The following is a 23,588-nucleotide window of genomic DNA, read 5'->3' as shown; positions in this document are numbered from 1 at the left end:
GGCAACAGCCTCAGCCAGGCATCTTTCGACCAACGTGGCTACCCGAGGTGAGTCATTGTCTCCCAGGTTTCGACGTCGTCCGTTGTCAATGGAAGCCCGTGACTTAATCATCCTCCAAATGAATTGTTACTGACCAAAAGGTTACCTTATTTCATGTTGTGTGTACCTTTATCCCTGGGGCATTTTTATTCTTTTCTTTTTCCATTTTTATGATTATATTTTATTTGCAGGTTTTTTTAATGGTTTTCTTTTCAAACAAGAGCGTACACAGTGAATGCAATTTCACTCTTGAAATATAGGTGACTTTTTGATGCATTGTATAATTGAAGGGGTTAACAGATCCGGGAAGTTGAACTCTTGTCTGCTATTGACGGCGATGGACGTCCAATGGTTCGATTCCCCCCAAAAATCCATTTTCAACCTCGGAGATCTCGTCCATCCATCTAGCGTCCGTCCACTCTCTTTTTTTGGGGTGGATGTGGATCCCAGCAGTGATGCACTCCTCCTTTACCTCCCTCCCTCCTTCCTCCCCATCAGCAAGTCCCAACACCCCCCCCCCCCCACCACCACCACTCCCCCCTTGCTCTCCCTCTCTCCTTTCCTCCCTCCCTCCGCCCGCTCATTTTTATGCATTTTTTCGTAACTGTCATGGCGATTTTGTGTCCTTGGAAATAAGTAGCAGCAGCAGCAGTAAGCGGCGCCGGCGTTGTTCTTTACACGCTCAGCGGGCCGACGGCGGAGGGCGTCTCGCCGGGCTGCTGTGAGGGAGAGGGAGCCGAGGCGAGCCGAGCCAGCCACCCGAGCAGCCAGTCAGTCAGCCAGCCAGCCAGCGAGCCAAGCGTCGCTGCGGCGGCCGTCAGAGCCGGTGAGCACCGAGCGCGCGTCGGGATTCTTTCTTCGTCTTCGTTGTATTCGTCTTCGTCGTCTTTGTCGTCGTCGTTGTCGCCGCCACCGCCCCGGACGGACTTTTTCCTCCGAGCTCCACACGTGTAAGAGGGGGAGGAGGAGGAGGAGGCTGCCGGGGCTGTTTGTACCTCGTCGGAGCTAGGCGGCTAACGCCAAGGGAGCTAAAGGCGAGCCGGCGGGCGGGCAGACGGGCGTTCGGCAAGCTAGGATGCTAACCTCGCCTCGCCATGATGGCCATAATAGCTGGCCGTATCCTGGCGGAGACGTTTTCGCTTCGCCCCTCCTCGACTGGTCTCGCTTCGACCGTTCTTCCCTGGGCGCAGGGGCGGGTGGGCTAGCCGAGCGCTAGCCGCCGCGTCGGTTAGCATCGCATCCGAGCCCCCCCGAGCGGTGTGGAAGCTAGCTGGCTGCCTGGCTAGCCTGCCCACCGACGTCCGCCGGCGTTTGTCGCCGCAGTCAAATTAGAGGCAAAAAGTCGATACATTGGGGTCTGGGTGATTGGTCGCTCGGCGTCCAGTCGCGCCAAGACGCTCAGGTGGGAGGGCAAAGATGCCATCGGCTTGGGAGGCTAGCACAGCATCCCAAAACGCACACAATGATCAATTTGCTCCAAACGTAATGGCACCCAGAACAAAACAATAAGACATCATTGTGACAATGGGTCAAAAATGTCACGGTGCCTTCATTTCACCCCCCGTCCTCATCGGACTGAGCCTTTCCAATAAGATGAGGCCAGGGGTTTTCTATGAAAAATGGATGGATGTGGAGCGTCCAAATGGATTGGACATCCATGTCGTGTCAACGGCGCTGCAATTTCAGAACTTTTTCTCTTGCAATTCCATTTTCCATGGATGCTCATCTTGGAGCAATTCCGACACCCAAACTGTGTTGTATACTCTTGGGTTGTTTTGGGGGAGGATGGTGGGGGGTTCTGCTTTCCTGGGAATGTGGCCAAGTCTAGATGTCCAATGCCATTTGGCTGGGAGGAGTGGCAAACGGCATTCTGGATTCATTGCAATCCGTACATGGATCATTGCAATAATCCAATTAACAGGAAATCAACACGCTTAAATCTGCTGTCCAGTGATTTTCGGTTGTTAATAAGAAAACTTTGCGTGTGTACATGTGTGTGTCTACACACAAACACACACATTAAGTGCCTGGCATTGTGTTTCTTTTGCCCGTGTTTGTTTTTGCGCGTGGATGGATGATATTTTTGTCAGATGGATGCTGTGCCTTTTTTGTGTGTGCTTGTGCCTTTAAGTCTGGGGCTAAATTGTGGATGTATGTTAGCAAGCGCGCCTGTGTGTGTGTATCTCGTGATGTTTTTGTTGGCGTGAGATTGAGGGATGCTTGATTGCTCATTTTTTTTGTCTATGCGTGAATGTGCACTTTAGTACATCTGCGGCTAAATGAGCAGGCGTATGTCGCTACTGGGACTTACTGTCCTGTCCATGTCAGCCCATGGGCTGTGTTTGTGTGCTTGTTGATGTTGTGCACTGGCTAGCTAGCATGTACAAGCCTGGTTGTCGTGGGTGTGCAAGCTAAAGCTAGTCTTGTCCAATGCCAATCATCTAGTCCATATTTGAATTGATATGAAATTGAGCAGCAACAAATGTTCAATGGATCAAGCAGTGCTGGAACGGGAAAGGAATCCAGCACCTCCTTCCATGGGACTGTCGTAACTTGGCCGAGGAAAGCGTCTTCCTTCCTCGTGCTTTTGCTCTCCATTCAAATGAGTTTATCGCCCGTAGACGTCCAATCCTTTTTAAAGTGGGAAGTCCATAACGGCCTCAATTGGATTGGACGTCTGGCGTGGTCAATGGCGAGCGGCCCGTGGCTTCAGCGTGTCTTTTTGTGTTTGTAGCAGATGCCGTGACGTGCGCCAACATGAAAATCCACAAGAAGGACAAGCAGCAGCAGCAGCAGCAGGTCAGTCCGCTTTCCGTTGGCGTACTGAAAAAAAAAATCATTTTCATAGATTGGATTCAAAATCAATATAACAAAAAAAAATCATCAGCCACCCTTTTAAGAAATAAAACCAAAACCTGATTTGAAAAAATGATTAAAAAAAACAATCATTTCCTCATTTTTTTGTTGATTTAATATCATGAAAAATAAATGAATTCCTAAGGATTCCCGTTTTAGATTTAATTAAAAAAAACACACCAAATGATCCTACTCTTTCATCCACAAAGGATTTTTGGATGGATTGACTTCACTGTCTGCCACGGACGGCCCCCAGTTTTGACCCAGTGGGGTTCTTCTTCTTCTCTAGTGTTAGCTTAGCACTCATGCTAACCACCAGGTCCCGGCTGCCGCAGCGGCGGCAAAACTGCGGAGCCCCGCGCTTTTGTCAGCGATGTGCTCTTTGTGTGTCGCCGTGTGCGTGCGTGCGTGCCAACGTGCGCGCTTGTTATTGATTGCGTGCCCGCCCGCGCTCGCCGGGCTTTCCTGCGGCGGCCGCCACGCTGCGGCAGGCGCCGTGCACGCCGCCACCCTGAGATGGGGCTCATATTTTGCTCTCGTTTCTTAAATTCAACCATATCTGTTGGCTAGAATTCTCATGCTTTTCTTGTTGTTTTTCATTGTGGAGGGGGGGGGGGTGGCTAACATCTTGTTGACGTTAGGGACTTGCTATTATTTTTGGGTCGCTTCCTATTCAGTGCGGGATGCTTCCTGTGGATTTGCGCTCATTTCTGCCTCAATTACCCTTGATTATTTGGATTGCAAATGAGTAAAAAGAGATCCAAATGGTTTCCTGCCCCCCCATAAAAACAAAATGATTTTTTTGGGGGGATTTCAAATCCTATTTCATCTCATTCATCCAGGGTGAAAGAGGCAAAACGCACCGGCTGTCGTCATGACGACCGCGTGTTTACGTCTGCCTTTCTGCGCAATATCGCGGTGGCGGCGGCGGAGAGACAGTTTCCGTGGCAACGGGCCGGATGCCCCTCCCCGCCACGTCGGGCCGAGAGAGCCAAACCTAGTCAAATATTACCCGGACACGCGCTCGCACGCACGCACACACACACGCATATTTACCAAATGTCCGTTCCGCCAAAAAGGCTCAAATGAAATGGAAAAGGACAAATGGAGTCATCGCCATGGGAACAAACACGCCGACGTTGTTGTTTGTCAAGCGGACGGACGGACGGAGGCCACGTCACGTTTGCCCTCGATGTAAACAAACTGTTTGGATAAAAGCCCGTAGATATCACCGGTGGAAAGATGAAAGCGACGGGCACGGCCATTTGATTGGCGCGTGTATGAACATTTTTGATGGTAAGAAAAAACCAAAAGTCAATGCAAAGTCCACTTTTTTCCAATTTCCACAGCTAGCGGCGACGTCGCCCGAGTCCAAGAGCGGTGGCGGCCAGTCTCTGCTCCCGGCGCTCCCCAGGGGCCACGTCCTGGTGGGCCCCAAGGAGCAGCTGCGCGTCCTGGCCCCCGTGGGCGGAGCCTCCAATCACCGCAAGGCCCCTCCCGCCCTGCTGGTGGCGGCCTCGCCGCTCCCTCGGCCGCCACCGAGCGAGGAAGACGATGACGACGAAGCCGGCGGCGGCGGGAGGGTGAGGAAGAAACGCAAGAAAAAGGAGAAACGGGCGGCGGAGGACGACCACGGCGGCGGTGCTGCCGGCGAGGGCGCCAAGAAACGCAAGGCGGGGCGGGCCGCTCTGGGCCACAACAAGGTCACGTGACTGGCTTTTCAATTCGTGTGTTCCGTTGCGATCCATCGCTAAAAATTCCCGTTTTTCTTTGGACAACACAGAAGCGCAAGAGCAAAGCGGGGGCGTTGGCGGCGGCGTTGGCGGCGGCGGCGGCGGAGAGCGGCCCCCAAATCCCACACGGACCAAAAAACGCAGAGCGGCCCGTCAAAGTTCCCGGGAAGCGAGGGAGGAAACCCAAGATTAAAATCCTGCCCCCTCTTCCTCCTCCTCAAGGTTTGTTGGCCCTAAAATGGAGCCCCAACTGTCCATGTTGGTTCATCATGGAATTTCTTCTTGTTGATTTTGGGGCATCCAGGCCAATTTTTTTTAGCTCACTTGCTATTGATTTTGGAGCATTTTTGGGCCTTCCGCTTCATTTTGCCCGACCGACTTCCTGTTCTATTGGGAGCTAGCTTGTACGTTTTGGGGCATTTCCGGCTCATTTCACGTCACTTTTCCATCCGCCAGGTGGGTTGGCCTCGGCCTCGCCGCCCAAGAACCTCAACCCGTCCGGGGTCAAACCCGCCGCTCACACGACGCCCAAGCAGAGGGGCCGCAAAGCCAGGTGAGGCTTTGGAGAAAAGGGGTGGGATGTCGTCGTGACTAAATTGTGTCCCGATTGTGGGCTCCCCCGCAGAGATCCCGGCGCCGCCCCGGTAGAAAGGAAAAAGAAGGCCAAGCGGAGAAAGGTGGCGGCGGTGGCGGCAGTGGCGGTGATTCCGCAGCGGAGGGAGAGCGACGACGACGCCGCCGCCTCCTCCTCGCCGTCCGTCAACACGGGCAAGGAGGACAGCCAGGACCCCCTGGACAATGCGGTGAGTGGGACGTCACAAATGCAATCATCTTTTGAAAATGCTGAGAAATAATCCCCCAAAAATCAGCCAGGTTTTTCCATTTCTTGATTTTGCCTTTCCCGCCACTCACTCAGAAGCGCCGCTCGGGCCGCCAAGTCAAGCGGCGGAAGTACAACGAGGATTCGGATCTGAAGGTGGTGGACGACGACGGGGAGACCATCGCCGTCCTGGGGGCCGGACGCATCGCCGCCCTCAACGCCACCGCGCTGGCCTGGCAGGCCGAGGTAGAGCAAAACAGCGCCCGGACGGACGCTCCAGCCGGCCAGCCAGCTCCGTTTCTCCTTTTGGAAAACCGCAGAGTCACGAAATGATTCCCCCGTCCACTCAGGAACCGCCAGAGGATGAAGCCAACATCATCGAGAAGATCCTGTCCGTGCGAGCCATCAAGAAGGAGGTAAGCGCGCTCGCCCACTCTTCCTCGGCCCGGCCCGCCCGCCGACTGACCCGAGAGCCACCTACCCCCGCAGACCTCGTCGTCGTCCGAGGATCAGGCCGAGGAGACGGAAGAGTTCTTCGTCAAGTACCGTAACTTGTGAGACGCCGACCCACCCTCCGTCCGGGCGCTTTCCTTTCCCCACGCTCGCCGACCCGGCTCCGTCTCCCCCTTTTTTTTTTGTCCCGCCAGTTCCTACATGCACTGCAAGTGGGCCACGCTGGGCGAGCTGGAGAAGGATCCCAGGATCCACCAGAAGATCAAACGCTTCAGGACCAAGCGGGCCCAGACCAAGCACCTCTTCAGCGAGGTAGCCCAAAAGGGAAGGGGTGGCTCCGCCTCGGCCGTTCCCTTTTCATCCGGTGGTCCGCTTGTCCTTCCAGCCCGATGAGGATTTGTTTAACCCCGACTACGTGGAGGTGGACAGGGTGCTGGAGGTGGCCGTGACCACGGACACGGAGACCGGGGAGGTGGGCCACGCCGCGTGCCCGAGGACCGGCGTTTCGACGCCTCGCATTTACAGTTCTTGAACTTTTCTGGGCTGGCTGCGCAGGAGGTGACGCACTACCTGGTCAAGTGGTGCAGCCTGTCCTACGAGGAGGCCACCTGGGAGCTGCAGGAGGACTTGGACCCGGAGAAGATCAAGGACTTTGAAGAGATTCAAAAGCCGCCGCCGGACCCGCGACACGTGGTCGGTATTTGCCGGGTGACGAGATGGCCGTTCCGATAACCGCCGCCTAATCCCGCTCCGTCCGCCGTTCCGCACAGGAACGTCCGTCCCCCGACAAGTGGCAGAAGTTGGAACGTTCCCGGGATTACCGCAACGGGAACCAGCTGAGGGAGTACCAGCTGGAGGGCATGAACTGGTTGCTTTTCAACTGGTACAACAGGTCAGGCAAAAAAAAAAAAAGGGGGGGGGGGGGCTAAAGCGCAAAGCTAACCGTCCGTCCCTCCGTCCAGGAAAAACTGCATCCTGGCCGACGAGATGGGCCTGGGCAAGACCATCCAGTCCATCACCTTCCTGCACGAGATGTTTGGCATGGGCGTGCGGGGGCCCTTCCTGATCATCGCGCCGCTCTCCACCATCACCAACTGGGAGCGCGAGTTCCGCACCTGGACGCGCATGAACGTGGTGGTCTACCACGGCTCGCAGATCAGCCGCCAGATGATCCTGCAGTACGAGATGTTCCACCGGGACGCGCAGGTCTCTGTCCGATTCCGAGGGGGCGAGGGAACCCGACGGGGAGCCCGACGCTAACGCCCACGGGGCTTTTCACACAGGGCAACGCCGGCGTGCTCAAGTTCCACGGCCTGATCACCACCTTCGAGATGGTGATGGCCGACTGCCCCGATCTGAAGAAGCTGCAGTGGCGCTGCGTGGTCATCGACGAGGCGCACCGCCTGAAGAACAGGAACTGCAAGTTGCTGGAGGGGCTCAAGCTCATGAACCTGGTGAGGAAAGAGGGACGACCGACGGCCGGAGATCGCCCAACGCCGACCGTCCGTTCCCAACAGGAGCACAAGGTCCTGCTGACGGGCACGCCGCTGCAGAACTCGGTGGAGGAGCTCTTCAGCCTGCTCAACTTCCTGGAGCCGCTGCAGTTCCCCTCGGAGAGCGCCTTCCTCCAAGAGTTCGGGGACCTCAAGACCGAGGAGCAGGTGAGCTGACCGGGCGGGGAGAAGCCCGGGGAGTCCGAGGCCGCGCTCGTGACGAGCCCCCCCTCCCTTGGGGATCGCAGGTGAAGAAGCTCCAGGCCATCTTGAAGCCCATGATGCTGCGCAGGCTGAAGGACGACGTGGAGAAGAACCTGGCGCCCAAAGAGGAGACCATCATCGAGGTAGGGAGGCACGGCCGCCCCGGGGCTCCGGGTCCTCGACTCCGGCATCACCTCCCCCCCCCCTCGGCAGGTGGAGCTGACCAACATGCAGAAGAAGTACTACCGAGCCATCCTGGAGAAGAACTTTTCCTTCCTGTCCAGAGGAGCCAACCAGCACAACATGCCCAACCTCATCAACACCATGATGGAGTTGCGCAAGTGCTGCAACCACCCTTACCTGATCACGGGTGAGGCTCTCAAGCCGGGGTGAAGCCGGGGTGAAGCCGGGGTGAAGCCGGGGGCCCGGCCGGCCGGGGGTTGACCCCGCTTCCCCTCTCCAGGAGCCGAGGAGAAGATCCTGGAGAGCTTCAGGAAGAGCCACAGCCCGGACGCCAGCGACCTTCAACTGCAGGCCATGATCCAGGCGGCCGGCAAGCTGGTCCTCATCGACAAGCTGCTGCCCAAGCTGCTGAGCGGGGGACACAAGGTCCTGGTCTTCTCCCAGATGGTCCGTTGCCTGGACATCTTGGAGGACTACCTGATCCAGAAGCGGTGAGGAATGGTCGGTCGGCCGGGTGGGCGGCACGTGGGCAAAGTCACTGAGGGCGCCGCCGCTCGTGTCCGCCCGGCAGCTACGCGTACGAGCGCATCGACGGACGCGTGCGCGGCAACCTGCGGCAGGCGGCCATCGACCGCTTCTGCAAGCCCGACTCGGACCGCTTCGTCTTCCTGCTGTGCACCAGGGCGGGCGGCCTGGGCATCAACCTGACCGCCGCCGACACCTGCATCATCTTCGACTCGGACTGGAACCCGCAGAACGACCTGCAGGTGAGCGACGGCCATCCATTTGGGGGGGCGTTTTCGGATCACCTTCTGCTCATTTGTCACGGTTTTGTGGTAACCCTTGCCATTTTTCTTTTCCCTTTCCCTCTCCCACCACCACCTCAGGCTCAGGCACGCTGCCACCGCATCGGGCAGAGCAAAGCCGTCAAGGTGTACCGCCTGATCACCAGGAACTCCTACGAGAGGGAGATGTTCGACAAGGCCAGCCTGAAGCTGGGCCTGGACAAGGCCGTCCTGCAGGACATCAACCGCAAGGGCGGCCTCAACGGCGTGCAGCAGCTGTCCAAGCTGGAGCTGGAGGAGCTGCTGAAGAAGGGCGCCTACGGCGCGCTCATGGACGAAGAGGACGAAGGATCCAAGTTCTGCGAGGAGGACATCGACCAGATCCTGCAGAGGCGCACGCAGACCATCACCATAGAGACGGAGGGAAAGGGATCCACCTTCGCCAAGGTAAGCCCGGAGTTCCTGCTGCTTTAGCACCCTCTCGTGGCCGGTGTGGCGAATAACAGAATCAAACATTTTCTCTTCTTCTCTTCAGGCCAGCTTCGTTTCGTCGGGGAACCGCACCGACATCTCCCTGGACGACCCCAACTTTTGGCAAAAGTGGGCCAAGATCGCCGAAGTGGAGATCGACTCCAAATCGGAGAAGGTGAAGGCAAAAGGAAGGCGCTGGCTGGCGGTGCGTGCGCTGGACCTTTCCGCCGCTGACTCCTCCCGTTGCCCTCCCAGGAGTCCCTGGTCATCGACACCCCTCGCGTGCGCAAGCAGACGCGCCACTACAACTCCTTCGAGGACGACGAGCTGATGGAGTTCTCGGAGCTGGACAGCGACTCGGAGGAGAAGCCGTGCCGCGGCCGACGGCCCGGCGGCCGCCGCTACCTGCGCGCCGAGTGCTTCCGCGTGGAGAAGAACCTGCTCATCTTTGGGTAGGCGTGGAGTGGGTGGGTGGGGAGGGCCGGGCCGGGTCGTCTACGGGAGAAAAAAAAAAAAAAGAAATCTTTGCGGCGCCTGTCCAGGTGGGGGCGTTGGAAGGACATCCTCAACCACGGGCGCTTCAAGTGGCATTTGGCAGAGAGAGACATGGAGGCCATCTGCAGGTCGGTGGTGACCTAACCCTAACCTTAACCTAAGCCTTCCGCCGCCTCGCAAGCGTCCGCTCCCGTATGGAATGGCCGTTCTTGTCTGTCAGGGCTCTCCTGGTTTACTGTCTGAAGCACTACAAAGGGGACGACAAGATCAAGAGCTTCATCTGGGACTTGATCTCGCCCAGCAAGGAGGGCCAGGACCAGGACCAGGAGCTCCTCAACCACTCCGGTTGGCTCCCCCAGAGCTTCTTCCGTGCCACGGCTCGTCATTAAGTTCCCTTTTTTCTCTCCGCCGCCGCCTCAGGGCTGTCGGCTCCCGTTCCTCGCGGGCGAAAGGGCAACAAAATCAAGAGCCCGCTGAGTCCTCCCGAGTTGAAGAACGTGGACTGGCTGGCCCACTGCAACCCCGAAGTGGTCCTCCAGGACGACAGCTACAAGAAACACCTCAAACAACACTGCAACAAGTCCGTGGATTTAAAAAAAAACATCTTTTCTATGTAGTCTATGGTTTGACGCAATTCTCAGCACAATTTGGTGAACTGACCTTTCAATCATTGGGTGGATTCTGCTACCAGGAGACCCAAAACTCAGCACAAGAGGCAGCCCAAAAAGCAACGTTTATTTGATTTTATTCCGGTTTCCTAACTGACAAAAATTGCCTTTGTGTATCAGGGTGCTTCTGAGGGTGAGGATGCTGTACTACCTGAAGGTGGAGGTTCTGGGCGAAGCGGCCAATCAAGCTTTGGAGGACACGCCCGCCAGGTGCGCAAACCTACCTCCGGGTCCCGTCCGCGGGATTCACAGTCCGTCCCCGCCATTTTTCCTATCCGCAGCCAACTGGACGTGGCCATGCCCGACATCGACTACGTGGAGATCCCGGCGTCGTGGTGGGACGCCGAGGCCGACAAGTCCCTGCTGGTCGGGGTCCACAAGCACGGTGAGCTCCTCCTCCGCCACGCTACGGAAAATGAAAAGCCCCACGCAAAAAGAAAGAGCTCTAGAGGAGTTTCTGGCCGACAGGCTACGAGCGCTACAACGCCATGCGGGCCGACGCCCACTTGTGCTTCCTGGAGAGGGTGGGCATGCCGGACGTGGCCGCCCTGACGGCCGAGCAAGGTGGAGGAGAGGGTGCCGTGGCCACGGCCCCGGCCGCCGCCGACGTGCACAGGTAGACAACAAATGCCTTGAAAGACAACTTTTTGCTTTAAATGGGACTCCCCCAAGTGAATTCTTGCATGTTTTCTTTTTTTACAAAGACCGAATGAATGAATTTATCGATTTTGTCAGCAGCGCCGTCGTCAAGGAAGAGGACCTCGGCGGCGAGGCGGGCGACGTCAAAAATCAGGGTGGCGCCGAGCCAGACGACAAAACCCAGGTAGGGACGGACGGACGGCCACGTCCTATTCTGCCGACCCGCTCGTTCACGCCGCACGTTTGCCTCCAGGGAGACGACAACGGCGACAGGCCTGACGGCGGTGACGGAAACGGCGGCGACGGCGCCACCCCAGGTCAGTCATCATTCACTGCCACTGACGTCAAATGTATATTCAATGTATGTTAACTCTCTGCCGTCAGAGCGTGGCGCGTCCCCGGGCGCCGACGGCCGGGCTGGAGACGCCACCCTGATCACGGCGCCGTCCACGGCGTGGAGCGGCACGGGGGTGGCGGCCCTGCAGCTGGTCCAGGCGCGGCCCCTGTGGCCCGCCGGCCCGGCCCTGACGGCCCGCCTGCGGCGCCTGATCGCCGCCTACCAGCGGCTGGCCCTGAGGCGCGAGGCCCTCCCGCGCCCCGACTTCCTGCTCCACGAGGGCGCCGCCCTGGGGCCGCGCGCCGAGGGGGCGCTGGCCTGGCAGCTGGGCGAGGAGCTGAGGCGTTGCGCCGTGGCCGCCGGCCACGCCCAGTCGGACGCCCTCTTCTTGGAGTGGCAGAGGAGGTGACAGATTGGAAAGCTATTATCGCAATTTGAACCATCTCAAGGGCTCACGCGAGACCGCCCTGTCCCCCCCCTTACGCCAGGTGGACCCGGCGCGAACAGATGGACTTTTACCGCACGGTGTCGTCCTTTGGCGTGGCCTACGACCCCGACGGGAAGCGCTTCGACTGGTCGCAGTTTCGCGTGCTGGCCCGACTGGAGCGCAAGACGGACGACAGCCTGCAGAGCTACTTCAACTCTTTTGTCAACATGTGTCGGAGTGCCTGCAAGCTGCCCCTCAGGAAGGAGGAAGGTGAGTTGGGGCGGGGCCGGGCAAGGCGAGCTTTGGAGATCAGCCGACCCACGCGTCCCCCCCTTCCTCCTAGGCTCGACGGACGGCGGCGTCATCCCGGTGGACCCTCTGAGCGAAGAGCGGGCCGCCCGGACCCTGTACCGCATCGAGCTTCTCCGCAAGATCCGAGAACAGGTGAGCCCAACCCACTGGGTGCCAAAAGCCAATGGAATTTGTCAACGGCGTCTCCCTCCGTCTCCCCCCCCCCCCCCGTCTCCCTCCGTCTCCCCCCCCCCCGTCTCCCTCCGTCTCCCCCCCCCATCTCCCACCGTCTCCGCAGGTCCTCCGGCACCCGCTGCTGTCGGCCCGCCTGCAGCTGTGCCGGCCGTCGCTCTACCTCCCCGTGTGGTGGGAGTCGGGAAGGCACGACCGCGACCTCCTGGTGGGGGCGGCGCGCCACGGCCTGAGTCGCACCGACTTCTACATCCTCAACGACCCCCAACTGGGCTTCCTGGAGGCCCGCAGGAACTACGTGAGAGGACACCACGTGTCCCATCTTCACAGGGTACGTGGGAGGAAGGCGAGGGAGGGAGGGAGGGAGGGAGGGAGGCGCTTGTCCGCCTATCGCCGCTCTTGGCCTAAAGTCCGATCCGTCCGGACCCCATGTCCCTCAGCTGCCTCCCCCCCACTGCTGCCTGTCTTACCCCGCGCCACCACCGGAGTACCCCCGGACCTGTCCTCCGCACGGGCGCCCCGGGCCGGGCTCCCCGGTGACGCTCTCGCGGGGCGACTTCCTGGACTGCCCCCCGCTGGACGAGAGCCTGGGCGACCTGGAGGCGCTCCACGGGGGCAAGGCCCCCAAGGACGCCCCCAACGGCTTCCCCTTTAACTCGGCGGCCGGCGGGCGGAGCATGCTCAACTCCTATGCCGGCGGCGGCGGCGGCACCATCGCCGGCCGCGAGCTGCGGGGCGACGCGCTGGCGGCGGGCGAGCGGGGCTCGTCCCGGGAGGCGGGACTCCTGCCGCCCTCCGTGGAGCTGGATCGCCTGCAGGTAGAGTAGGACCGCCTGGGAAGCCGTGGCTTTCATCGGCTCGACGCTCACCGAATGTTTAGTTTCGTATCTGTTTTTGGAAGCCCGACAAACACAAAAACCCCTTCTATCGTTTGTGTCCTACTAAAAGCAAATTTCCCCGCAGGCCACCTGGGACGGGACGGACCACCCGGGACCGGCCCGCCACATGTTCAACGCCTCGGATCCGGTTCTGGGTCCCACCGGCTTCCTGGAGGAGGAGGAAGAAGAGGAGGAGGGGGAGGAAGAGGAGGACGAGGACGAGGAGGCCCCCGCCGGCGAGGACGCCACCCTGGAAGAGTGTCTGGGCCTCCCCCCGTCCTCCTCCCCCTCTCACCCGTCGGCCGGCTTCATGCTCTTCAAGGTCCGGCCCCAACGCCTTTTAACGGCTTTTCGTGGGCTAGAAAAACGATTTTGGCTTTTCCCTCAGGACATTGACGGCGGCGTGGACCCGGGCGACCTGGCGGCCAGCCCCCTGCCGCCCTACATGGCCCCCCTGTCTCCGCCCGACGCGTCGGAGGAGGTGGGGGCCGGGGAAGACGCCTTCCGCTTCCGGGGCCGGGACGGCTCGGGGAAAGACGACGTCCTGCTGGAAGACCGCTGCCGTCCGCATCAAGGTGCGTGTCGCCGTTTTGGGCGAGGGAGGGGGGGGGGGGGGGGGGGGGTCAGGTCCGCCCTGCCGTCCATGAGGAACTTTAGAAGCGGTATCCATTTTGAAATTGAATTTTTGTGTGTTTGTGTGTGTGCGCAAAGCCGTGGAGGCCAGTCTGCCCCTGGACATGGCCCAAGTGGGCCCCCCCGTTGACCCTCTGTGCCCGGACCTCATGTGCCCCATGGACGAGGTGGACACCTTGATGTTCGGCGAGGAAGACGAAGACGACCTCCTCACTGGGGGCGGCGGGGGCGGCCGGCCCCAGGTCGACCGACTCACCGGTCCCCATCCGCCCGCGGGGGAGGAGGCGGAGGAGAAGGCGGAGGAGAAGGCGGAGCCAGAGCCTGGGGCCAAGGAGGAGCCCCGGCCGCCGGTGGAAGACGAGGGGGAGCCCCAAGACGAGATGGAGGAGAAGGCGGAGCCCGTGACCGGCCCTGAGGTCGAGGAGAAAATGGAGACGCGGGAACCCCCGTCCTCTGCCCCCGAGGAGACGGAGGGCTCTCCCGCCGGGGGGGAAGTCCTCCGGCCCACCGAGGAGGGCCCGGTGGCCCGGGACTTTTTGGAGGTCGCCCACGCCCAAGTCAAAGGTCGACCCACGGAGGAAGAGTCGTCGTCCTCGCCGGCGGGTAAGATTACGTTTCCGGTATAAAAAAAAAAGTCGTTGAAAGGCGTGTCGGACCGCCATTCAGTCCGCCGCCATTCTCTGCCTGTTTTTTTTGCTGGCCGTGATGTACTTGGAATGGCGTGCAAAATTAGCGCTGGCTTTTGTAAGCGTCTTACGAAATTTCAAGGCGGCGGCGGCGGCGGTTACGAAAGTCAGCCGCGGGCTGGCCACATGTGTTCCAGCCACTTGGCCACACTTGAAATTGCGCCCCGGGTCAAATGTTGATTCCGAGCCCTCCGAGTAAACAAACCCGTTGCCCCCCCCCCCCACACCCCGGAAAAGCCACGTGGCTCGCGCACGTCATCGGGCCCAAAATTTGCCACCGGATCTTGCGTGCCGGCCTATTTTTGACACGGATGACGTCGGCGCCCCGGTTGTCGTCTGCCGCCGGCCGGAGAACAACGGCGCCCCTGTTGTGAAAAGTGCCCGCTTTTTCAAAGCCCCCCCTCCACCTCGGGAATCTTTTTGAAAATTCACGTGATGGCGAGCGAGCCGAGTTTGATGATGGCGCTCAAAGAACAAATGGCCTTTTCATATCCAATGACAAAAAGGCTCCAGAGATTTGAGAAAGCTGACATTTTCAAGGGCGCCTTTCAAGTCCGACGCCGGTGTCGACGTCGGACTTGTTGACGCCGGTGGCCTTTGTTGTCGCGCTACCAGAAGTAGGGACAACAAAAGGAAAATTGCGATGGCTGCTTTTGAAAAGAAGGGGAAGAAAAACCTCAGATGAACTGCCGATGAATTAAACTTGAGCTACTAATTGAGCTACTATCCGGACGGACCCGCATTGGTACGCCGCTGCAACCTTTTTCATGGAAGGAGCCATAAAGTAGTCCTATTTTTTAAATGTTAGTCCTTGAGAGCTCCCAGTTTTAAAAAGTGTCTTGTTTTGTCCTAATCCTCCTAATCGTGACAAAAAATAAAACAATTCCGATGTCTTAAACGCAACGACGTCACGTCACGCTAAGCCCATTCCTGCCCTTTTTCTCACTAGCGGTTTCCATAGTTGAGCTGACTGGTTAGCTTAACAAAAAAAAGATCCCTTTGTGGCTCCCGAGCCACAGGTTCCCTAACCCCCCCGCACCTCAAATAACCTCTCTGACCCCTGTTAATTCCAGGCGTGCCGGCAGAGGACTATTCGTGCAGTCCCAGACTGTCGCTTCCCTTTTCTCTGGAAGTCCACGAGGCCCGGGAGCCCACCATCGCTCAGTTGCTGCAGGAGAAGGCGCTCTACTCTTACTCGGATTGGCCCAAGGTAAGGCGGGCTGGCGGGCGGGGCCAACCCACCCTTTTTTGTCCCTGACCCTCCCTCCCTCCCTCCCTCCCTCCCTTCCGCAGGACCGGATCATCATCAACCGGCTAGACAGCATCTGCCAGGCCGTCCTGAAGGGCAAATGGCCGTCGTCCGGCGAGGGCTACCAGCAGTCCGCCCAGCGACAGCAGCAGCAGCAGCAGCAGCAGCAGCAGCAGCTCCAGCGGAGCGCTTTCCTGCCGGCTCCGCCCCCGCTCCCCTCCCCGACCTTCCCCATCCTCCCGTCGCCTCTGGCCGGGCTGCCCAAGGTGAGCCAGCACTTGATTTTGGTCAATGGTTGCTCTCTTTTAACCAGCCTTTTCCTTTTTTTCTGTCTCTTGCCAGTACTCTGGGCGGGGCATCGGCGGTGGCATCGGCGGCAGAGGCGGCCGGGCGGCGTGGCGCCTCACCTCCCTCCCGCTCTTGCAGGAGAGGCTGGTGGCCCCTCCCTTCCCCCCGGAGCCCAAGCGGCCCTTCGACTACGAAGCGGCGGGCGAGGTCGAGCCCGGCCCCGGCGGGGAGGCGGAGCACGCCGCCCCCGGCGAGGTGACCCCGCCCCCTTCCCCGGCCCGGGCCCCGTCCGCCCCGGACGTGGCGGGGATCCTGCAGGCCGGACTCATCCACCCGGTGACGGGGCAGATCGTCAACGGGGGCGACGACGCCCTCCGGAGGAGGCGGGGCCGGCGGAGAAACGCCGAGGCGCTCTACTCGGAATTCGCCAAAGGTCCCGCGCCGCAGCTTCCCGACGGCGTGCGGGTGAGTCGGTGGAATCGGACATTCTTTTGTGGAGGCGGCGACGTTGCCGGATTCAAACGCGGGTGTGCCACGCCCTCAGGTGGGCGCCGAGGCTCCCGGCCGCTCACTGTCGTCCCTGTCCTCGTCGTCCTCCGAACTCCCGGCGGTGGCGGCGCCCCTCCCCGACCCGGCGGCGGTGGCGGCGGCCATGGGCGGCAAAGGCCTGATGGAGTGGCTGCGGCACAAGCCCGGATACGGCCTGGACCTCCCCTTCGCGCACGTACGTATGCTCGGAAAGGGGGGGGGGCGTCTTCCGAGAAACGTCCAAACTAAAACAAGGTCTCTGTGGGCTTCCGCCTCAGGTGGGGGCCGGCGTCCTGCACGGCCTGGTCAAGCGGCCCAAGCAGCGGCGCCACCGCTGCAAAGATCCCACCAAGCTGGACGTCAACGCCCTGACGGGGGACGAGCGCGTTCCCGTGGTGCATCGTGGGACCGGAAGGAGGGTAAGTAGGGCGGGCGCGTAGGGCCGGCGTTGCCATTTCCCGGCCGGGCTTCTCTCCTCCTAAACACGCGTGCCTCCTCGCAGCTGGGGGGCGCCATGGCTCCGGCCATCAAGGAGCTGTCCCGCTGGTTGGACGCCAACTCGGAATACTTTGTGGCGGCGGACTGGGCCGAGGTGGTCAAGCGTTCCGTGAGTGAGCCGTCGGCGCCGTGGCCCGCTCGCCCGGCCGGGTCTGACGCTATACGTCCCCCCCCACCCCGCAGGGTTTCCTCCCGGAGGCCAAGTTTTCGCGCATCCTGAGCGAAGACGTCCACCGGGATCCCTCGTCGCGGCGACGCGGGCGACGGCCCCGGGGCGAGATGCCCAAGCCCCTCCCGTCGGAGCCGCCCATCTTCGCCAACGGCGCCGACTCGGCGTTGGCGGCCCGGATGGCCGGCGCCGTCCCCATGATGGCGGCGGGTTTCCCCGCCGTCTTCCCGCCGGGGGACGAGGCGGAGAACGGCCTGGGCGTCTTGCCCGTGGTGCTGCGGGGCGTGCCGCCCACCCAACGCTGCGCCCCGCTCCCGGGCCACGCCCTGTTTGGCGTGGTGCCGCTCCACGCCCCTTCGCCGGGGACGGCGCCGGAGACGGCAGGCGGGGGCGGGGGCGGCGGCGGCAAGTGCCGGCCTGGGGCCCACCTGACTTTCAACCCCTTCCTGATTCCCGGCATGTCGCACGGCCTGCTGTACCCGCACGTCTTCCTGCCGCCCCCCGCCGCCGCCGCCGCCGGTTCCCCCAAGAGGAGGCGGCGGCGAGAGGAGGCGGAGGGACCGCCGTCGGAGGGGGCCGACTCGGACGGGCGGCGGAGCACGGCCACGCCCCCGGAAGACCTCCAAAAAGAGGACTAGCGGAACCCGTGGTGCGCTTTGCATTGACTCCTCCTCCTCGACAGATGACGGCGTTGGGTCTCGTTGGACGGAGGATTCCCTTTTTGGACCCCTGAACGTCTCCCCTTTTGACCCGGACAGACGCACGCTTCCACGGCGGACGCGCCCAGAACCAAAATAAGGAGTGGGTGGGGGGAAAAGAAAGGTCCCAATGTTACAAGTCATGGCCACTGAGGCAAAGTGTCCAAGTTCCCCTGGAAAAGTCGTTGAAACGCTAAACGGCCTTTTTATTCCCAAGGGAGGAGGGACGGACTGTTTGGACAATTGGTCCGTGTTGAAAATGGGCCCCAATCGTGGTGGCGTAAGATGCCAGCCAACTTGAAATCTGGAAGGCCGAGCAAAAGCGCCTTTTGGCTGGCTGGCAAATGACTTCCTTTTTATTTTTATTTTCACAACGCCTCCTTTATTCTCGTCATTTTACGACTTGTCATATTTGGACTTTTTTTTTTTTTTAGTTTCTCCCCTTTTTCTGTCCCTCATGTTTTGTCATCATTCACAGTCACATGTGTGTGTGTGTGTGCGTGTGTGCGCGCGTGTGTGTGTGTGTGTATATACACAGTCAAAGGGAAAGGCCCTTTTTTTATTTTCTTTTTTTAATGAAATATATACATACAGTATATCTACCTACGCACTACTTCAAAAAAAGGGGGAGTTGCAATCTATTGACGTCAATGGGAAAATCAAAGGATTCAAATGAGTTGAACTCAAGTGGGCTTGAAATCTGGGCAAGTCCTTTTTTTTTATACGTTTAGGCCCGACAGACAAAGTTAAATGGCCTTTGGGACCCCATTTTTCAAAGGCCCCTTCAAGAAAGATGAAATTCCAAGTCTGGCTTTTGAGTGTGGCCTCGTGAGACATTTTTTGTTTTTTTTGGATGTATAGGCACGTGCGCCCAATCCGGTGACGCCCTTTGGGGGCTTTGGGATTTCACACCCACATTTCAACAACTCACAAAAATACAATGAAAGTGTAAAATGGATGCCAAATGGACTTTGGGGGAGCGTTGGGGAGCGTCCCATCTTCCTTTCCGAGATTTCGCGCCCAAACTCGACGGCCATCTTTTTAGGAGTAGTGTGTACAAATGTATCAATATGTACATATGTTCTATATATGGTGTACAGCGATGCCTTTCGGGGTGGGGTCTGTTTTCTCCTGGCATTTGGCTTGCCACTTTTTGCCAAAAACGGAAAAAAAAGAGCCGCTCCTAAAAGCACTACTTTTTTACAATCGTTGCAGAGAGAGCACAAAAAACTGCAGGGCTTTGGGGGAGGGGCTAAACTCTTCATCGTGTCTGCAAATGGATTGGGTGGATTTTTCAACATCTATACTGTATGTATATATATGTGTGGGGCGCTCCAAAATGTTTCCTCGGCCAATCATTTTGAACATTTTCACCTCCAATTTTCAGCGCTTGTGTGGAAACGTTTTGGCCTTTCCATCTTTTTGGGTCAACCACGCTGGGAAAAATTGGAGCTCATTCCAAGGGGAAATGCTCCAAAATCACGGGGATTAGCTTACCAAATCAAGCATTTTGGAACACTTTTGGTGCTCTACATGACTTTACTGTATTTTATATTCTTTTTTTTTGGGGGGGGGGGCTTTTAGCGGCGTGTTGACAGGAAGTACTGTACATTGTAACAGGGTCACTTTTATTTTTTTAATGACATGGCGGAGGGGGAAAACACATCATTTTTGCACAAAAAGTCGCGAGTGCGGCAGGAACACAAAGAAGATGGAGGGGGGGGGGGGACACTTGAGACATTTGCCTTGCCACAACTTGGTCTTGTGGCACCATATTATTTATTATCATCTTACATCATTTTTTTCTTTGTTTTTTGTTTGCTTTGGCCAAATATTCCTTTTGTCACATAATCCAAGTAAAAGCAAAAAAAGGAGAAAAGAATGGCCTTGGCCCAGCGTGTCATTATTTCAAGAGCACTTGACAATTTTGCATTTCTTCAGTTGTGACCATTGTCTCTCTCTCTCTCTCTCTCTCTCTCTCTCTCTCTCTCTCTCTCTCTCTCTCTCTCTCTCTCTCTCGTCCACACGTCGTCCCTCCAATGGCGGACATCCGATTCTCCGTGAGCCGTTTCAATGAATGGGATGGACTACCAAAATGGTATTTACAGCTTTATTGCCCACTTTATTCTGAAGAGCTTGTTTTTTTTGAAAAGATATTCTCCATTTTTTGTAGTCAACAGTGCTAAAAATGTTTTCAAGGCTTGTTTATTAAGCCCCAAATGTATTTTGTATTCCTCAGCCAGGCGGACAGACACCGGAGAGACACTTGGCGTCCGCTAAAATCGGGAATCCAGCTGTCCGTCTTTCCCAGCCTCAGAAGATGTCCAGCGCCTTGGCCCCGCCCAGCATCCAAAGCGGCTTTCCTTGACGCCGCCGCCCACCGCCGCCCGACCTGCGGCCGTCTACGCGTCGACAAAAAAAAAAAAAGAAGAAGCTAGCATCACTGAAGACAAACTGGCGTGGCGTTGCCCCAAAGCTCAAGAAAATGTTCCAAACGACCTCCCGGGCACCTCCTCCTCCTCCTCCTCAGCCGGCACTCTCGGGTCTCGTCGCGCGCCGGACAGACGACGCGCCCGGGACCCGTCGTCTCGGCCGCCGTGGCGTCGGGGGCCGGGCCGCCCCGCGTCCGGCTCTGTCGCCCCCACCTGAAGCCGCAGGGGGCGCCGTCTCGGAGGCAGACGCTCCATCGGCTCCAAGGGGAAGGCGCCGTCAGGAAACACTGGTCTGTGCGGCAAAGGAGGAACGTCGCCGCCCGTTAAAATGGCCGCCTTCCGGGGGCATCCCCCCGCCTCGCTTCCCGGAGGGTCGTCTTACCGATACATTGGCGGTGGCGCGCCACGCTTCCGGCGGGACAGGCGGACACGCAGCGGCCGGCGTAGAGGCCAAATCCGGCTCGGCAGCGGGTGCAAAAGTCCCGATTGAAGCAGCGCTCGCAGTTCCCCACGCGACACCCTGGGGGCGACAAGTGTGCCGTGGGTGTCGTTCCGAGACGGTCGCCCCGTGGCCCCCCCGTTGAAACAGCGCCATCGGAGAGGAACGCGGCGCTACCCGTGCAGCGGTTGACGTGGCGTCCCCGGAGTCCAAAGTAGCCCACGGGACAGGCGACGAGGCATGTCCCGCGTTGCGTGACGCCGTCCCGCCGCAGCAGCAGGAAGAGACGGTCGGCGCAGCGCGTGCAACCGTTGGCCGCCGAGCACTTGGCGCAGTTTAAGCAGGTGCCTGGGCCGGAAAGACAAAAATGGCGGAGGGAGGGGAGATGGAAGAAAAACAAAAAAAAATGTCAGAGATGAAGAAAAAGAGAGAGAGAGAAAAAGTGGGCGCCCACGTGTTCTTTGGCCTTGGTCCCAAAACGTGCCAGCCCAGTGTGGAAAAGCTGGAAAAGCTGGAAAAGCTGGAAAAGCTCTTTTCCAATTTGTGGTCAGACTTTATGGAGCAGAAGAAAAAAAAAAGCCCCTTCCTTCCCAATGCTAGCCCCTCCATAAAAATAAAAACAATTTCCAAATGTTCTCCATCCTAAACCTTTACCAATGAAATTTGCACCAAAGTGAGAGGGGGGGGGGGGGTGGCCCAATTATAAGCCAAAACATTCCATCCCACCCCAATTGGAGTAATGTTATCCCTCACAATTTCAAACAAAAAGATGAACTTTATCCTTTGGGTTTTTCCTCTAACCGCATCGCTTTTAATCTCTTTTTGTCTTGAGATTTTGGAAAAAAAAGGAGCCCAGGAATGATTTGGAGCATCTGTTGTCTGTCCAAGTGTGGCCAGAGATCGTCATCCGGGGCCCGACGTTAATCGGCTGCAGGTGGGCTGCTTTTCTTTGTTGCCGTGGTGATAACCTATTGTTGTTTTTACTCAAATAAGGCCACAAGACAGTGGGGAAGACAGTGCGTGTCTGGTGTAAAATGGCCGCTTTGTGTGTGTGCGTGTGTGTGTATAGTACTACTCTTTCATAGCTTATAAAATTGAAATACTATGAATTCAAAAATTAAAGTGGAGGCTGAATTCACTGGAATGAACTTGCACGTGACTAAAAACAGGGTTTTTCAGCTAAAAAAAATCAAAAATCAATCAGAAGTGACCTAAAGATGAGCCCAAATCAACAGGAAGTGACATTTGAATATGCAGGAAATAATCCAGGAGCACGCACGGTGGCGGCGGTGGCGGTGGCCAACTCTCAGGACGCTCCTGTCATCCACTCGCTTTTCCAACAAATCGTCCATATCTGTCTTCTAGCACACCTGAATTCATTAAATGATCATCTCCTCAATCAACAAGCCGCCCAGACAGACAGGGGCTCCTTCACAGGAGCGTCCCACATCCTAGATTGGAGGAATTGCCAAAACAAACAGAAATGTCACCCAGCAAAAAAAAGGGGGAAAGGCGAACGGAAATCCACCGGAAATGAGCCCAAATCCAGCAAAATGAGGAAACCATGTGGAAAGATCAAGAGAAAGTGAGCCAAGTGAGCCCTAAATTGCCAGGAAGAGTCACACGACAAAAAGAAGAAAATTGTAGCGTCCGGAAGAAAAAGTGGAAATGAAAATAAACCTGGAAAGGGACACGCGTCTCACCTGTGGTTTCCATCACGTCGCAAAGAAGAGACACGGACACAGCGGCCACGGCGGCCACGATGGGCAGACGCATCGGAACTGCACCGGCAAAGGAAACTTCCAAAACTAAGCCAAGTACACTCAGTAAGTAAGTAAGTAAGTCTGTGAGTAAGTAGGCAAGTGTCTGCCTTAATGCCAAGCCACCCGCGTGCGCGCGTGCGCGCGTGCCACTGGGTGGGGTGGGCTTCAGGGGTGCCGGGTCCCTCACTTCCCGATCTACTCTGCCGTTTAGTTCCTCCTTCTATGGGGGTGCCAGCGCTCAGGGTTCGGCGATCCGTTCTAACGCCTTTGGTCTCGACCGGTTGTCATCGTATAGTACTTCCAATGAGCCAGACCCGCGCGCCTCCTCCTTCTCCTCCTCCTCTTCCTCCTCTTCCTCCTCTTCTTATCGCCAAATGATCATAATGATAATCGTTTGAGAAAGTTGATCGCGGACGTTCGTTCGAGTGCGTGCGTGACATGACGTCCCGCAAGGAGTCAACAAGCAATACACTTCTTTCCTATCCTCCTTCCTTCTTTTCATTTTCTTCGTGCTTTGTTTCCCGGAGACAAATTCCTCCAATTAATGAAGCGTTTGTCCGATAAAGATCTGGCCAATTGGACTCTTAGTGGATCTAATGTTCGTCAGGTTACTCAACTGGAGTCGCCGGGATATTTTCCATGCCACCCTTATTTAAGCCTTTCTTCACGCTCTGACCAAAAATGGAAACCGGACTTTCGTGACCTTTTCATGCTTACATATTTCTTGACATCAAAGACTCATTATTATTCAACGCTGCTTATAAAATTCAAATTAGAAGAGAGGGAAAAAAATAGTCTTCCAGGCACTTTTGTCTACGGGGGCCAGAAAATTGGGCAGATACACCCGCTTTCATAATGTACTTGTAAGTACGAAACTGGTGAAAGGGTCGACGAGAGACGGACCAGCCGTCTCGTCTTGAACGGGAGGGCTGATCTTCTGTCAAGCTCCGGCCCAAAATGGACACTTCTTCAGGCTCATTCGACGCTAAAGTCGACATCATTTGTGTTTATGTATGGCCTTCGGCGTGACATTTTCTCTTTTTTTTCCCCTGCAGACAGAGCTACTGCCTAAATGTCCAATTCGAAGAGGGAGATCAAGCACTGGAGCTTTGGCGCCCTCTGTCGTACGACACCGTGTCTTACAACTTGGCCCAACTCATTTGAAGGCTACAGTGAGGTCAGTCAGTGTGATCCATATATTTCTATGCTATTTATTATCATTGAAGCCGTGTTTCCCCCCC

General features: G+C 57.6%; 2 protein-coding genes across 5 annotated transcripts; one reads left to right on the top strand and one right to left on the bottom strand.

The window, feature by feature from the left end:
- The first annotated feature begins 584 nt into the window (after positions 1-584).
- chd6 (chromodomain helicase DNA binding protein 6) lies at positions 585-17,947 on the top strand. Of its 3 annotated transcripts, none has more exons than XM_077726481.1 (46): positions 585-865; positions 2,777-2,838; positions 4,245-4,598; positions 4,679-4,850; positions 5,085-5,181; positions 5,254-5,431; positions 5,545-5,694; positions 5,799-5,864; positions 5,938-6,002; positions 6,096-6,213; positions 6,287-6,373; positions 6,457-6,594; positions 6,672-6,793; positions 6,864-7,107; positions 7,185-7,355; positions 7,419-7,562; positions 7,643-7,741; positions 7,812-7,968; positions 8,062-8,272; positions 8,353-8,548; positions 8,669-9,013; positions 9,102-9,212; positions 9,293-9,489; positions 9,580-9,660; positions 9,753-9,877; positions 9,953-10,112; positions 10,321-10,410; positions 10,482-10,585; positions 10,669-10,816; positions 10,936-11,023; positions 11,093-11,156; positions 11,224-11,581; positions 11,665-11,873; positions 11,947-12,047; positions 12,193-12,417; positions 12,527-12,904; positions 13,050-13,286; positions 13,353-13,539; positions 13,676-14,200; positions 15,357-15,493; positions 15,577-15,798; positions 15,875-16,285; positions 16,365-16,544; positions 16,627-16,767; positions 16,851-16,955; positions 17,030-17,947. In XM_077726481.1, exons 2-46 carry the CDS (start codon positions 2,797-2,799, stop codon positions 17,651-17,653), a joined length of 8,364 nt encoding a protein of 2,787 aa, XP_077582607.1. In that variant the 5' UTR covers positions 585-865; positions 2,777-2,796; the 3' UTR covers positions 17,654-17,947. The 3 variants fall into 3 exon arrangements, with proteins under 3 accessions (XP_077582607.1, XP_077582608.1, XP_077582606.1); XM_077726482.1 differs by having other exon boundaries at positions 2,774-2,838; positions 10,939-11,023; XM_077726480.1 differs by having other exon boundaries at positions 2,774-2,838.
- Positions 17,948-19,809: 1,862 nt separating this feature from the next.
- rspo4 (R-spondin 4) lies at positions 19,810-22,919 on the bottom strand. Of its 2 annotated transcripts, none has more exons than XM_077726522.1 (5): positions 22,288-22,919; positions 20,762-20,932; positions 20,528-20,665; positions 20,213-20,437; positions 19,810-20,115 (listed from the first exon to the last, which is right to left on the bottom strand). In XM_077726522.1, the coding sequence occupies exons 1-5, from the start codon at positions 22,358-22,360 to the stop codon at positions 20,027-20,029; spliced, it is 696 nt and encodes a 231-aa protein (XP_077582648.1). In that variant the 5' UTR covers positions 22,361-22,919; the 3' UTR covers positions 19,810-20,026. The 2 variants fall into 2 exon arrangements, with proteins under 2 accessions (XP_077582648.1, XP_077582646.1); XM_077726520.1 differs by having other exon boundaries at positions 20,224-20,437.
- Positions 22,920-23,588: the final 669 nt, after the last annotated feature.

This window comes from Stigmatopora nigra, chromosome 10 (genome assembly GCF_051989575.1).
Source record: "Stigmatopora nigra isolate UIUO_SnigA chromosome 10, RoL_Snig_1.1, whole genome shotgun sequence".
In the NCBI taxonomy this organism is placed as follows: domain Eukaryota; kingdom Metazoa; phylum Chordata; class Actinopteri; order Syngnathiformes; family Syngnathidae; genus Stigmatopora; species Stigmatopora nigra.
This window is presented reverse-complemented; position numbering and strand designations above follow the sequence as displayed.